The sequence below is a fragment of the Penicillium soppii genome (assembly GCF_028829465.1).
Source record: "Penicillium soppii strain IBT 18220 chromosome Unknown utg000001l, whole genome shotgun sequence".
Classification (NCBI taxonomy): domain Eukaryota; kingdom Fungi; phylum Ascomycota; class Eurotiomycetes; order Eurotiales; family Aspergillaceae; genus Penicillium; species Penicillium soppii.
In genome coordinates, this window is record NW_026643231.1 from 2,450,978 (window position 1) to 2,465,721 (window position 14,744).

The 14,744-nt window shown below is 44.6% G+C and overlaps 5 protein-coding genes across 5 annotated transcripts; 4 read left to right on the forward strand and 1 right to left on the reverse strand.

Annotated features, from left to right (window-relative positions):
* Positions 1–823: 823 nt before the first annotated feature.
* Positions 824–1,774, forward strand: N7529_000925 (uncharacterized protein; the record flags this gene model as incomplete). The annotated part of the gene is made up of 2 exons (XM_057236456.1): positions 824–1,061; positions 1,122–1,774. The coding sequence occupies 2 exons, from the start codon at positions 824–826 to the stop codon at positions 1,772–1,774; spliced, it is 891 nt and encodes a 296-aa protein (XP_057103259.1).
* A 1,627-nt stretch (positions 1,775–3,401) lies between these two features.
* On the reverse strand, positions 3,402–4,207 carry N7529_000926 (Major facilitator superfamily domain general substrate transporter; the record flags this gene model as incomplete). The annotated part of the gene is made up of 3 exons (XM_057236457.1): positions 3,402–3,411; positions 3,487–3,556; positions 3,619–4,207. 3 exons carry the CDS (start codon positions 4,205–4,207, stop codon positions 3,402–3,404), a joined length of 669 nt encoding a protein of 222 aa, XP_057103260.1.
* A 6,475-nt stretch (positions 4,208–10,682) lies between these two features.
* On the forward strand, positions 10,683–10,964 carry N7529_000927 (uncharacterized protein; the record flags this gene model as incomplete). The annotated part of the gene is made up of 2 exons (XM_057236458.1): positions 10,683–10,722; positions 10,813–10,964. 2 exons carry the CDS (start codon positions 10,683–10,685, stop codon positions 10,962–10,964), a joined length of 192 nt encoding a protein of 63 aa, XP_057103261.1.
* Positions 10,965–12,528: 1,564 nt separating this feature from the next.
* Positions 12,529–13,008, forward strand: N7529_000928 (ankyrin repeat domain-containing protein; the record flags this gene model as incomplete). Its single annotated transcript, XM_057236459.1, has 1 exon — positions 12,529–13,008. One exon carries the CDS (start codon positions 12,529–12,531, stop codon positions 13,006–13,008), a length of 480 nt encoding a protein of 159 aa, XP_057103262.1.
* Positions 13,009–14,445: 1,437 nt separating this feature from the next.
* N7529_000929 (uncharacterized protein) lies at positions 14,446–14,712 on the forward strand (the record flags this gene model as incomplete). Its single annotated transcript, XM_057236460.1, has 1 exon — positions 14,446–14,712. The coding sequence occupies one exon, from the start codon at positions 14,446–14,448 to the stop codon at positions 14,710–14,712; it is 267 nt and encodes an 88-aa protein (XP_057103263.1).
* Positions 14,713–14,744: the final 32 nt, after the last annotated feature.

The window sequence follows — 14,744 nt, forward strand, 5'->3', positions numbered from 1 at the left end:
CGAGCTCCTTCTGCGGCAGGTCGAGTGAGTTAAAATCTAGCCGTGCTGGGAAACCACTAGGTACTTCTGCAAAATATTTTCTACAAGTAGAGATTGTCAAAGAGCCAGTGGATCTTTATCCCATGTGGACCCTCGGTCATAGCCCGAAGGCCTGAGCATTTTTGGTCAACAGCCTGTCAGATGTTGACAGTAGAAAAGATAATACTAATTTCAAACTTTAACAACGCCAGGCAGTGAAATATGCAGGAGCGAGACCCGTACAGATTTGTCTTCCGGCATGATCATTCTTTCCATATCCGAACGGCTAATCCTCAAAGCGCTAGCCGAGTATTCCATTTATGCAACGCTTATGAAGTTAATTCAATGTTAGGATTCGGAGTACTGTTACCCTAATAGTATTTGAAGCCTATCGACATCACAAAGTAACAAGAAACAAAGCAGATTTCTTGAACTATTTTTAGTTTACAATATAATTACATATGTTGCAGACGAGCCATAGATAACAGAGCTTTATACTCAGAACTCAAGATACATATGTAGTCAAAATAGAAAAATAATTGGATACTGGGGAAGTCCGTTTGTAGACTCTCATACTAGTCGCACGTAAATGAATAGATAAACGAACAAAGTTCATTGTTATAAATGAAAAAACCAGATGATAGTTTATACAAGAGCTGTAAAGTTCAAAATTAAATGACTCCTCCAGCATATCGCAATATGCGCTGACCGTTCAGCTTCAGTTGCTTCAAAGGTCGTCCTCCAAGAATAATACACAACTTCACATCTCACTCCGCTATACATACATATCCAGCTTTACTCAAATATGGACCCCAGCTATCGCATTGGAATCGAGGTCGAAATTCTGCTAAGACCGATCGGGATGGTCTTTCACCTCGACGAAAAGCTGCAAATCATTACCGATTTCATCATCTCCAAATGCAACAAACATCTTGACGCAACTACCCAATTGCGGAACAAAGTCAATCGAACTCCACACCGCCTTCTCAATGAATGGTGTCTTACAAAGGATAACTCGGTTGTCACCCACGAATGGAACCACTGTATGTGAAAAATGCTACCCAAATTTGTCCCTATGATATGGATCTGCTGACAGCACGTAGTCCCCTTCGAAATAGTATCACCCATTCTCCAATACAGCCCAACAAGCACATGGCGCAATGAGATCCGTGATATTTTCGAAGTCATGGGCTCCGTCTGCAACATGCGTTTTAATGAAACATGCGGACTACACATTCACATCTCACCCCAAGGAGGCGAATGGGGCATACGCACCGTCAAAGAATTGTGTCGCACCATGTTCTACTTCGAGGAGGTCGTCGATAGCCTAGTTCCGCGCCATCGCGTTGAAAACGACCTCATGCAAAGCAGTCGCCGGGGCAGTACACCGCTTCTCAACAAGACGCCTCGCGAGTGCTTGGCCATCATCAAAAGATGCCATACAATGATGCAGGTAATCAATACCATGAATGATAGCGGAACGCGGTACTTCGCCTGGAACTTCGTGAACCTGATACGAGGAGGCATTGGAACGATTGAGTTCAGACAACCGCCTGGTACCGACAATGCTGAGCGGATCTTACAGTGGGCGGAGTTCGTGGTGCTTTTCCTTCATGCTGCGCGTATGTCGGTTCCTTTTGACACCCTCAGTCAGCACCCGCGAACAGTTGATGGCTTACTTGCATTTCTTTCTGTTCATAAGCTGCCTGGGTCTGATATTAGAGCCTTGAGGAGTCTGTTCTGGGCACTTAGCTGAGGTGAAGATATGCGGTTGAGCTCGTTGGGTCGCTGGAATTATCATTCCTACTCTGGAGGGCTCCTGTATGGTATGGTGGCGTTCTTTCATCCTTGAATAGGAGACCATTTAAAAGTATTGGGGGATGATGATTCATGTTTCCTTGAACCTGATTAGGGTACGTTAATCTACTGACCAACTTGGATGTCTTGTTATGATACTTAAACTTAAAATTAACATTCTTCCAGTATCTGCGGCATTATAAAGAAGCAAATATCTACCACTCCCCCCCTTCCCCTGCGGAAAACAACTACTTTTCTACTCAGATCTCGGTTATATGTCAATGTAAAAAATATGTGCGGGGATGACCAGCCCTCTCTGATTCTTTCAGATAGTTGATTAGATTTACTGTATTGTACACAACCTGCTAGATTGGACATTGTGATAAGATAAACAAAACAAACAACAGTCACGATCCGTACGTGGTCACCCACTATGCTACTCACTGACCTGCGTGTAGCTCTAACGCGGCCAGAAGTCGCGTGTGTATGCCGTTAGTTTAGGGTTTCAGAAACCGTGGTAAAAGCCTGAGGTAAGCCGGGACTGCGGAATTAATCCGTTCCGGCACTACGTATGAATAAACCGCCGTTCCGCCGTCAACTGGTGTTTCTCAAGTTCTCTACTCTGCTCATCCCCCATTCGTCAGACCAGCATCTGACCTTTAATGATGACAAAAGTGATGTAGAAGGAAAATTACATTCCCATTGATAGAGCTAATGCTGAAACATGGAATCGCGATCTGATGGAAGCCTTCCGCCAGGTGCTGGAGAAGAAACTCGTGGCCGACCTTCTATCCGTTGTCCGGAAAGAGATATGTCGCTGCACATCGTGCTGGTCAATACGCGGGACTATCTGATGCCCCTCGGCTAAATTTCAGAACCGTTTATTGTCTTCGAGATTAGGCACTTGACCGGCCCAAAATCAACCTGCGCGATAATTTCCCGGCGAACTACGATCGCCGATACAGATAGCCCAAGCCCAAGGAAGAAGAAAAGGAAGAAAAAACCCCCAAATCTCTTAAAGATTTCCATCAAAGACGCAGCCGGGACAGTCGCCCGACTGGTTTCACAAAAGAGTTGAAGCTGTCAACACCGCTAGCATCATGTATCCACTATCTGCCCCAGCATCAGCGCTCCTCAATCAGGAGCTTTCAGTGGATCTATCTCTTACAGCAGCTTTGAAGGACCTTATCTTGAAGTCCTACCTACTTATTGAATTTAGTATCAGAAAAGGTGCTGTCGTCAGGTGTAGTGACGAGCTTGTCATCAAGATCTTTCCCAGTAGTCGAGATCCTACTGAATACTACTCTCCAGTATCTCGCTAAGAAGTACCCTGATTTACCAATTCCTAAGACCCATGGCCTCATTGTGCTTGAGAGTATTGAAAGTCCAGACTGGGTATACAAGTTGCCGGAGCATTTGTACATGTGTTCCAATTCCTTTTTTCACGTAACCTTAGAAGTGAAGCCATTCGAACAAATGGAATCTGATCATTGATACCACAATAGCTGGAAAGATAAAATTAGAGCCTTGGAACAAAGACCGGTCAAAGATTCCTATGTAAGCGCGGAGGGCACATGACAAACTATTTAGTAAGATCTGAGTAGTTATTAGGTTTAAATAGTCAATGAGCGATCTAACAATCGATGCCGGTACGAACGCCTATCTAATTACCCCAAAAACTTAGTGAGTGGCTTCATTCTCTCGGGCTGAACAATCACCAGCAACGGTATGGGCACAACAGCTAGAAGTACGAACGCCAGCAATGAGTTCCCCCAATCATAGCCGAGCTTAGAATCCACATACGGAGCAGCGACAGGAAGAAATCCCCGGCAATGTAACGCAGAGGCAGAACAGCGGCGACAGCAAAGGCGGAGCGTTTGCCAAAGATGTCTACTATGTAGTTCAGAATCGGGGTGGTGCTACTGCCACATAGAATGGTAGCGATTGTCGGAATGATCCAATAATAGCGAAATTGGAGTGACCATCCGTGCAGTAGCAGGCCGCTAGGAAAGATGACCATGGCCGGGATTATAGGGATGAGCCGGTTTTTGGGGCACGGTGTAGTGCAATCACCGGGGTTTAGGTTGAAAGCCCGCGAATCAGGAATTAATCGAGAGTAAAGCAACGGAAATGAAGTAAGCTCTTCGTATACAATGTTCTCAGGGATCCCAATTTTTCTCGAATCAATTCGAAAAAGGTGCAGAATCTCCATAAGTGAATTCACAATACGTGCGTCTGACGGTGTCTTTATGTCAGGGAAATACCGCTGACGCGCACCGAGGATTTGAATGTTTATCTTGTCAGCTTCGTTGTCAACTTCAATAAAGAGGTTCCAGTGCACAATGCCAAGGTTTTCATGGATGGCTACTAGAAGAGGAATGGTGGAAGCCATTTTATCTCTATCTCGCAGACTGGTTCAGGAATGCCGAACGCGAAGATATGAAGTCTAGGAAGGGTAATCATGGTTAAAATGTTTTCTTCTTATTTTATAAATGATGGAAAAGAGCTCTAACAAGGGGGCTTGCTTTGGTCCACGTAGGTTGGAATATCTCACTATTTTTATTGAAAGAGAAGAAGGTCGAGACAGCGCGGAGGCCGAAATTTGTGCTAAGACCGTGCGAGTATTTCCTTGAATGGCCAGAATAATTCCAAGCCGCAGGCTTGGCGCTATGGAGGTTTGTGATATAGGAATTGATGTATTTACCTTGATCGTTTGCCTTGAATTTAATAACCAACGAGCCAAACCAATGAGCCGGCTGTATTGACAACTACGCTAACAGCTGCCGTATTACGCCGCATCGGAGCCGCAGGGGACTTGGCCTCGAGATTCTTATTGGACTATGCGACTACCGCGATTTTTTAGGATTTCTATATAAAAAAAATCAACTAGATTTATTAGAGAATCATGTTGTGAAAATCCTTCTATGGGTTCTTATCGGTTGCTATAGTACGTGACCGCGTCGAGCTATCAGGTCACATAAGTCCTGGAGATAGGGAAAATCTAAACAAAACAAGGTGAAAGGATCTAATGTATAGTAAAGAGAGATCTGATAAAATTTGAAGAAGCCCTCGCTATTTATCTTGATCTTAGAACAATTATAGTAGTTGCCTAGACCTTAGTTCTCATCGTTCTCACGCTGTCGCGGCTCACTGCTAATGCTAGTCAAGTTGTTTCTTTCTGATATACCTCTGCCATGCGTGGCGTGCCGATTGTTGGTAGCGTGCGGTGGTACTAGCATTTATAATTAGTTAAGGGGCATTCATTCAATAGACCAACTATGCTAAAAATAAGACAGTAAAAAAGCGAAAAAACATACAACAGTGAGGATTCGCTGGTGGTCACCCACCCAACTACTAACTCACCGGCGTGTGGCTTAAGTACGGCTGAGCGGACGGGAAGCCCTGTTTTCCACACCCTATGGTCGTATGTGTTCGAAAGTGTACTGTTGCATACTATAACGGCACAAATTGTTGAATTTAATATGGTGTATCCAGGTATCTGTTCAAGAATTTTATCGGCGAGCCTAACAGTCTGCTTAGTGGCATCGATTTTTCACCCTCTATCGAGTTATTATAGTTTCCACAGTCACTCCAGTTTAAAGACAGAAATGAGTGGTAGCTTAAAAGGGAACTAACTAAATAGATTCTATGTTTTAATGCTAAAATTTTATAAATGAATTTATTTTTAGTAGAAACTAAGGATCGTGGTTGTTTTATGCTTTGTCTACGCGTCTAGTATATTTTACAAGGCATAAATAAGTAACAAGTCATACTACTCCGTAGATATTCAACCAACTCTCGACTCATCTAGGCTTTATCATAAATTTTATCTCATTTGATTAAGATAAATAATTCGGAAAGTGGGGCGCGCGCCCTTGTCTACAGGCATTACATACTTCCTTTCCACCTTGGCAAAGAACGAATTGTCGATCCTGTAACGTATTCGGTGTGCGAGTTAATAAGCTAGTCTTTAGTATAAGAGTTAATTTGAAGCCCTTATCGTTGCTCCTTTCAGACATTATAGTGTACTTTAGCGTTTAAGATATTTAGGAAAAGGTTTCGTAGCTTTTCATAGCTTAACTACATAACTAAGAAAGCGATGCCGAGAAGCACAAGCAGCTTATTATATAACTAATCGGGTCGTCGAACGCGGCCACCTGGCGGTGTCCGGGTTCCCGGGTCTAATTGCCACCCGGGTCTAATTGCCAATTTACCAATTCCATCTTCTTTAATCATTCACTACACCCCCAATTCTTTATATCATGTCTTCAGAATTGGAGATTCGCATTGCCAATGCCTTATTAGCATACCATGCTAGTAAGAAACCCAACATCACAGCTACCGCTAAGCAATTCAACATCTCGCGCGGCACCTTGAAAGGACGTATCCACGGTCGCACATCTCGAAACAACCGTGACGGACCCAATAAAGCACTACATCCTGAGCAAGAAAAGGCATTAATTCTATGGATTGATACCTTAGATCAGGCTTTTTCTCCACCATCTACAGCCCAAATTCAAGGTACTGCTTTACAAATTGTTCGGCGTCATAACCCCGCTCGCACGCTTGGAAAGAATTGGGCTTACGATTTTATCGCTCGCCTACCACCACGGTTTGAGCATCTTACCCAAAAACCAATGGAGAAAGCACGGTTTCAGGCCGCAGATCCTGGTTATATTGTCTCCTGGTACGATCGTCTACAAATTACGCTCAAAAACTACAATATTAGCCCGAGAAATCTATATAATTTCGACGAAACCGGGTTTCGAATTGGCGAAGGGAAGGCTCAAAAGGTTGTTTCAGCCCGGGGCAATTCATATAATAGTACCGGTGGTCAAGCTGAATCGCTTACCGGTATTGAATGTGTCTCAGCTACGGGTTGGGTTATGCCGCCATGGTTTTTAGTGAAGGGACAATTCCATATGGAAAGTTGGTTTATCGACACCAATTTACCAGACAACTACACAATTTGTCCAACCCCAAATGGCTGGACTGATGAAATCATTAGTTTTGCATGGCTCCAGGTGTTCGATGAATTTACATCATTGCGTATTAAAAAGGGGGAATATCGTCTTCTTTTAATGGATAATCATAGTTCACATTTGACCTATGATTTCATTGAATTTTGTTGGACAAAACGCATTATTCCTTACTGCTTTATTCCACATACAACACATGGTTGCCAACCTCTCGATGATACACCTTTCTCGGTCTTAAAGCATTACTACAAACAATACAACAACGAGACTGCCTTTTGGGGTGGTGATGCGAAACATAAAGCCAATTTCTTCGCGGGTATTCATGATGTGCGCACACGATCATTAACCGAGCGGACAATTCGACACGGGTTCCGAGAAACTGGAATTTGGCCTGTCAATTCAGACAAAGGCCTTGAAAAATTGAAGTTGGTAGACAATGATCTCCCTGAAATGCCCGGGTTTATAGTTCATGATATTGCCGGAACTACACCCCCACCACTATCAAGTTCACTACCAAATTCACCACCTACAACTGTCCAAAAGCTACGAAAAGCGAGCAATAAGGTTGTGAAGCATATACAGAATGATGCTACAATTTCCCCGAAGGTGCGGGATAGTCTTTCTCGGATTTTAGCAGGTGGACTCGCTCTTGCCGAAGTTGGTGCTCAATTTGCGGAGGACAATGTTCGCATTTTACGACGGAAAAAACAGTCTAATACTGCTAAAACAAAGCGCAGACTTCCTGAACTAGGCCCTCGCCTAGTTAAGGACTGTAAAAAACAAATATCTGACCGCGCCGACCGAGAAAGGCTGCAGATGTTCAACCGATCTAAGAAATCATGGCGGGATGCAGCTATTTTAAAAGCAATTGAGGACGGCGACATTGAAAATCCAGGAGAAATTGAGGATGATAATAGTGCAGAAGGGGCCCAGGATTGGATAGATGATCTTTATTGTGTTGATACAGAAGGCGATGCTATTTAAATTCAATGAATTCAATGATGGAATTGGTAAATTGGCAATTAGACCCGGGTGGCAATTAGACCCGGGAACCCGGACACCGCCAGGTGGCCGCGTTCGACGACCCGATTAGCTCTTTAGTTACTAGCGGCCTTCTAAAAGAGGTGAGCCCCTTACTTAATATCCACATTAATATAGTCCTACTAACGGAGCACGAAGGGACTCGGTTTCAGTAAAGGAATAGTGGATGGTTTTTTACAGTAGAGATTTACGAGCTTGAAGCTACTAACAGCCGCACAGAAGTGGAATTATAACGCACTCATTCTTAAACGGAAAACTATCTTTGCGAAAGTCATACGCTCCGGGCTAAAGCCTATGAACTCCGCTACGGTATGCAATATCTTAAAATCATAAAATAAGAACCTACACGATGAGGTAGTGCAAAAAGGAGTTAGCATCGTTAGAGTAATATAGACATTGAATTTATTGCAAATAGAGGGAGTTAAGATCGCAGTTGACACCGACGACAGCCAATCATCACCCATTAGTATCCATGCTGTAGCAGGCGATATCTAAGCTTAACTGGTGAACATACGACAGAGACCACCGAAATGCGCCGAGAGCCCACCGAATATTATATTGGTCGTGAGTTGCGGGCCGCATGGCGTGTATAACTCCAGCAATATGCTCTGCATTTTAAGACCAGCTTCATCCGGATTCCACCCGTCAACGATATTGTAGCAATGCATTTGTATCAATAGATTGCGAAGGCTGCCGCCAGCGAACGAATAACAGGGGTCTCCAGCCAGAGGCTTGATAAGCCATATTTTCCGAGACATATATGCGGAGACCGGAGGCGTATGTATAGCTAATCAGGACCGTTATAACATGCGTTGTTGATTCGGTGGCTCGAAGTTGCGGATCGAATGCTTCGACTAACTCTCGTTGAACCCCATGCCCACATTATATTCGAGCTCGCAATGTACAATCGTGTCGCAGAGACTATCTCGCAAGAGTCAATAAATATGTGATGAATGAATTCCAACCTTGTGGGTGTTGACGGTGGTCGACAATTAGGCCGTCGGGATCACGAGATCTTTTGGAGATGCCAAGGCGACCTAACGTGATGGATGCGATCTAAAATATAACAAGAGGTTGACTGGGAGGATGGAGGTTGTGGTTCAATGTTGTCAACAGACAGCGCCGAGAGAAGGGGGGATCTGAATCAGTTCGGCATTTAGGCTTGGCCTTGAGCGTAAAAAAGAGCGAGTCAGCTCGACGTATTTCCTCTGAAAGTGGGGCTCTGCGAGGCTGAAAACAGTTTGACTATTCTTAGTTTTGTTTGCGCGCGGAGGAAGATCCTTGCGGAGCCGCCTTCCTAGGGGGAAACATGCCCACCTTGCCTCCGAAGACGCTTCTGTAGACCGTCTGACTCCAGTACTAGGAAAGTTTATTGGTGGTAGGAACCGAAAATCTTCATCAAAACGGATGGGAAATCCAGCCGAATCTGTGCTTGGGCTTCAGAAACGATGCGTCGTGCTATCCTTGTCCAGGGGAGGAGAGGAAGACCCACGCATGCATACGCCGGCTTACCGAGACTCTGTGATCTTTAGTATTGTTCCCTGATCTGAAAAGGGTACAGCTCAAGTCCTGGTAGTTTGTCTCGACTGGATATCCTAGGTAGCGCTTTGGCAAGTACCTGTACCTGGTCCCTTAGGCTGAGCGTGCTCCTCATTTACCAGAGCGGGGGAAGCGACTTTAACTTGTACAACAAGCTGTTCGTTGGCCCTGCGCAAGCTGAAAGGCTAGCACAGATAGATAAACAAAAATTGACCTACGTTTCTCACCCCATTAGGTTCAAGTCCAATCAACAGGGATCTCGGCAATCCACCTTGGATTGTCCAGAAAAAGTGAAGTTCGAGACCAAGAGGAGAAAGCAGCTAAGAATCCACAAAATACCCCTTCCCCTGAAATTTGGGTTGGCCACAGTATGACGTTGATGAGAGAATTTCTGTGGAGAAAATTGTTGCGATGTCATGCAATTTGTGAACACCAAATTTAGGCCGGTAGCAAATTATTCAGCCCAGGCCGCGTCTTTAAGAAGACTTCTGCTTCTTTAAACTTTCATATTCAAACTTTGATTGCTCGACTTTTTGACTTTACGGGATCTGAACGGGATTTGAGACACATCTTGAATTCCTTAATGGGTGAAACTTGAAGCACACAGTATGGCCTATCGCTCTTTATCTTCTCCCAACTCCTTGAAGGCCCTCTCTTAATACCATTGATGATCTTGATTCCTCTCTCCCTTGCTGGATCGTTGTGAGGTCTCCTTAAGACCCTCCCCTTTTTGATTTCACTAAAGGCTGACACAATCTCTGCCGTCAAGACGTGATGCGCCATAAGCCTAGACCTACGATAGCGACACCAAGATCCAGGACCCCGATTGTGCAATTAGCTTCATGGATCTCAAAACCCAGCCTCGACATCGACTCTTTCGTCCCCACGTAAAACAGACTGCGACTTACTTCGACTGCCTACCAAGATGCCACAACGCACCCCACTGGACAGCGGCAGAACTCATCGTCCGTGCCTCCAGCACGGTACGTGACCATGGCCTGGCTCTTATTCTCCCGGTTGCTTGTTTCCCCTTTTTTGTCATCTTCTTCGCTCTCTTCTCTTTTTTCTCCTTGTGAAACACCATTCAGAAGCCCAACGCCTCACCGAGCAGAATACTGAACTAACTCGTCAACTTTGAGCCTAGGCAGCAGTCAACAGGAACATGAGCTGGACTACTATCGGATATTTTGGGGAGATATGGAGCGGTAATCGGCAATGGGCGCACGGAGGCGATTCCTCACATCTAATTTCTCTTCCGATCCGGTTCCTCGAGCAAGGCAATCCAACACGCCTTTTGAAAGGTTCAAGATGGCGGATACATTTTGGCTGCTGCTGTCGAACATGCAAAGTAAACCCTTGAATCGAACCTAGAACGATGGGATCTCACTGATTGTTTGAGTCTTGAATAGAATTCAGTTTTTCTATTTCTGATTATCAGAAAGCGAGCATAACGGAAATCGCCACGGCGACCAGACAAATAGGCTTGGAGAGACTCGTGGATTGTATGACGAGGTTCAACAGAATGTTCTCTGCAAGGGCCAACGCCGTCTGCTTCTCCAGCGCCTCACGGAACGCGACCGAGACGGATAATGGAATAACCCTCTCAACCTCATAGTGCCATATGCTGCAGACGGGGCACCTCTTGGAGAGCTTCTGCAGGGCTGAACTCAGATGCCAACACGGGAGAACGAATCGGGGAGGGGGCTTCTAAGGAATCTTTTTGGCTCTCACCAAAGGAGTGACTGGATTACCGTTTATAAATGAGGCATCTGTTCCAGTCGAGTTGTTGGGATCATCAGCGGGACCGGAAGAAGTAAGCGGAGCCAATGGGAGAGAACATGGCAATTCTCAAGCAAAGGAATGAACAGTTCAATTGTTTGCAAATTGCAAGCTAAGCGTCCGCCCAACTCTGCGATCCTGTTACTTTTGATACGTGACTACACTCTTCTATGTTGAAACTAAGCTTTTGTTCTTCTTCTTTTTATCTCAGTGGTTGGTACATGTACAGCAAAGTTGGTTCTATGGTTATGGAAGATTACATAGAAGCAGCCCTCCTAACTTACATGGAATTCAATACGGCCACATCTCTCGACCTCGATCCCCTATATCCTTGTTCCTCTAGAATGGTTTATTTAACTAATGGCTTATTTAATAAATGCCTCTCGCACCTTGACTCACTTACCTGGCCCTGAAAAATGATGCGGAACCTACTCTACTCTCCTCCTCAAAGTTTGTACAATCCGTGACACGATACTTAGTCAAACACTATTTATATCTCCATTGGATGGCGCCGTTGAATGTAGTTAACATTGAGTCCTTGAACCTCGTACTAATGTTGGACAGATTGGATATTGAAGCAGCCCTTAGAGGGGGATATCAAGAATGTTGTTCAGCAATTAAATTTTACATAGTTTCCCCCAATGAATACGTCTCAGTCGCCGCCACGTATATATGACGTCCATTTTGCCATACGTCTCCTAATGTACGACACTGATACAGGAATAGAGATATATGAATCAGGGATCTAGCCGCAATATTGTCATCATAAGCACGGGCAGCTCTGCCTCGCGGTCACGGCATTTGCTTCAAAGAGTATATGTCATCCGTGGGATTCGTAGCGAGGGACATGCAGATAGAGAATGTCGATGGCTCACGAGCATTTGCATATTCTCAAATTGTCTAGCCAAAAGAAATAAGATGTTCAAAATAAGGAGATGTTCGAAAAAGGAAAGAGCACCAGCACTTTGCCCACGTTACAGACACTTTATCTGATGAATTGCAAGGATCAAGGATCGAAGCTCATAACTCTCGACAAAGCTTGGAGTAAGGCTGATCGCGTAACACTCAGGTTAATTTCTTCTTCTCCTTTCCACATTTCTTCAGATTGTAGGGCTTTTTCCACATATTTCTATCGAACTTGCAATATGTAAATTTTACCCATTTCTCTCAAATCTTGAAAGACTGTATTAACACGGATAGACATTATCTTGAAATGGGATTTCTCGATCTACCAAACGAAATATCACAGGCTGTGATAAAGTATCTCAACTTACAAAGAGATATTAATGCTCTAATCCAAACGAGTCGTCAGTCTTACTCTCTTTTCAATTCATACCTTTATTCCTCAAACATCCGAAATCATAACGGTTCAGCTATGGTTTGGGCTGCTGAGCACGGGCAAATACAAACAGCTGAGAAGTTGATCTTGGAAGGGATTGACGTAAAATCTATGAACTGTTTTGGTTTAAGGCCTCTTAACTGTGCAGCTTACAGTGGACAAAAGGAATTTGTTGCATTTTTACTTGCAAATGGGGCTGATCCTGAACAAAAGGGCTTGTTTGGACGCACCCCACTGCATGAGGCAGCACGCAGTGGCTATGAAGAGGTGGTCCGGCTTTTCTTAGCGGAAGGGGTTGACCTGGAACCTACAGATTCAGATGGCCGAACCCCCTTGCATGCCGCGGCATGCCACGGCCACGACGCGGTGACTAGCATCTTGCTTGAGAATTGTGTTCATCTGAAATTGATGGATTCCAAGGATCTACTGGGTTACACACCATTATTGTATGCAGCAAAGGGAGGATATGAAGCAGTGGTCATGCAATTGATTGCGAAAGGAGCCCGGCTGATCTAGAATCTAAGGATCATATGGCCGCACCCCACTGCACACTGCATCTTACGACCATGACGAGGACTTGCGAATATCTGAGGATTTTGCACCACATCTTTGTCCATTATAGCTTTTTGAATTCGGGGTTACAAATGCAACTCAAACTACTGGAGAGCGGAGTTGCTCTTGCGAGAACGGCCAGATCATCGCTTGGGCAATGCTTCCCCGCCAACAGTGGTTACTACTGGATATTAGCAAACACGATACCTTGCTAGGAAAATTCATATTTTTCAGTGACTTTATGGATTCTGCTGTCTCGATTGGTCAGCAAAAACTAGCAATCTCTCATGTAGCGCGTTTACCTTCTGCTATGGTGTTTTAAAGCCCATTCAGCAAGAGAACTGAGTAACACTGGGATAGAACGCACCCCCAAATGGCCCTCGGCCCCCATTGGAAATAGATTGGGAAAAGCAGCTGTAAAATAATGATAATCTGACTTATCATCATAAAGGGACTTGTCCACGAGTGCCTTTATGTGAACATGATCGCTTTTTACGTCGGGAACGGAGAGATGCTATTCTGTTAAATATCGAATCCTAATTCTTGGACGAAGGAGGACAAGGGCAATTCCAAAAATTGATCAAAAAGCAAAAACATACAACAGTGAGGATTCGCTGGTGGTCACCCACCCAACTACTAACTCACCGGCGTGTGGCTTAAGTACGGCTGAGCGGACGGGAAGCCCTGTTTTCCACACCCTATGGTCGTATGTGGCAGAAGTAGAATTGAAAAGAACTATCTGGATAAAAGGTTAATTCAACGGTTGACTCTCATTATGGTAGAAAATATCCCTTAAGGAAGATAGAGGTTTACAGCATTAGTCCTGCAGTCGATACTTCAAATGTCCTGGAGATGTCTAGATCTAGGGGAGAGCTTTACCGGATTCTGACATGTTTTTAAGTTACATAAAGTCTGCGGAGATTCAAAGAGAACAGCGTTCGTGTTTTGATTTGCGATCACAAATTGTAACTTTAGTGCGTCGACAACAAAGAACATTTATAGATGTAATCTAGCTCAACAGTATGTGTGTTGATCTCATATCTGACAATTTTATGAAAACCGTCCGCGTATTTGGACAAAGCAAGCTGAAAGTATAGCAAGAGGAAATAAAATATCAACACATGGAAGGAGCGCGATGGAGACCAATGCCAACCCCACAATACTTAATCCTCAACTTTGCCTCTCTAGTTACCCACGTGTAAATTTGTTATGACTAACACGAAGCATGTCCCGAGGTCGGTAATTCATATGACCCACGCTCTATCGTACCGCTTCTGTTGCGACGGGGACTCACCCGGCTTGGGAAACTAAGACCACTGGTGTGCGGCTCTATAATCCTCTGCAAATCGCTTGATAGGCTGCATGGTAGTTTCCTATAGAACCGACACAAGGATGACCTCCATGCCTCTAGACTGCAGTCCAACTGACAATACACGCTCTCGGCCTGTAAATGCAAGTGCAAAGGCTAAGAATCTCCCTCTCGATGGTTATGGCAATTGCAAGGTGACTAAAGAAAACTTGACTACGCTCTTTGACACTTCACCAGCTCTCCATTCTTATCGAGGGACACGCATTGTGCGTGTGTCACACGCGCTAGTCCTCGAGGGCGGTATAGGTGCACGGCCACCTGAGGCCAACATCCTCATGATAGATCAGGAACAATCCTAATGCCTAAGGTCTACCGATCACTTCTCACTGAA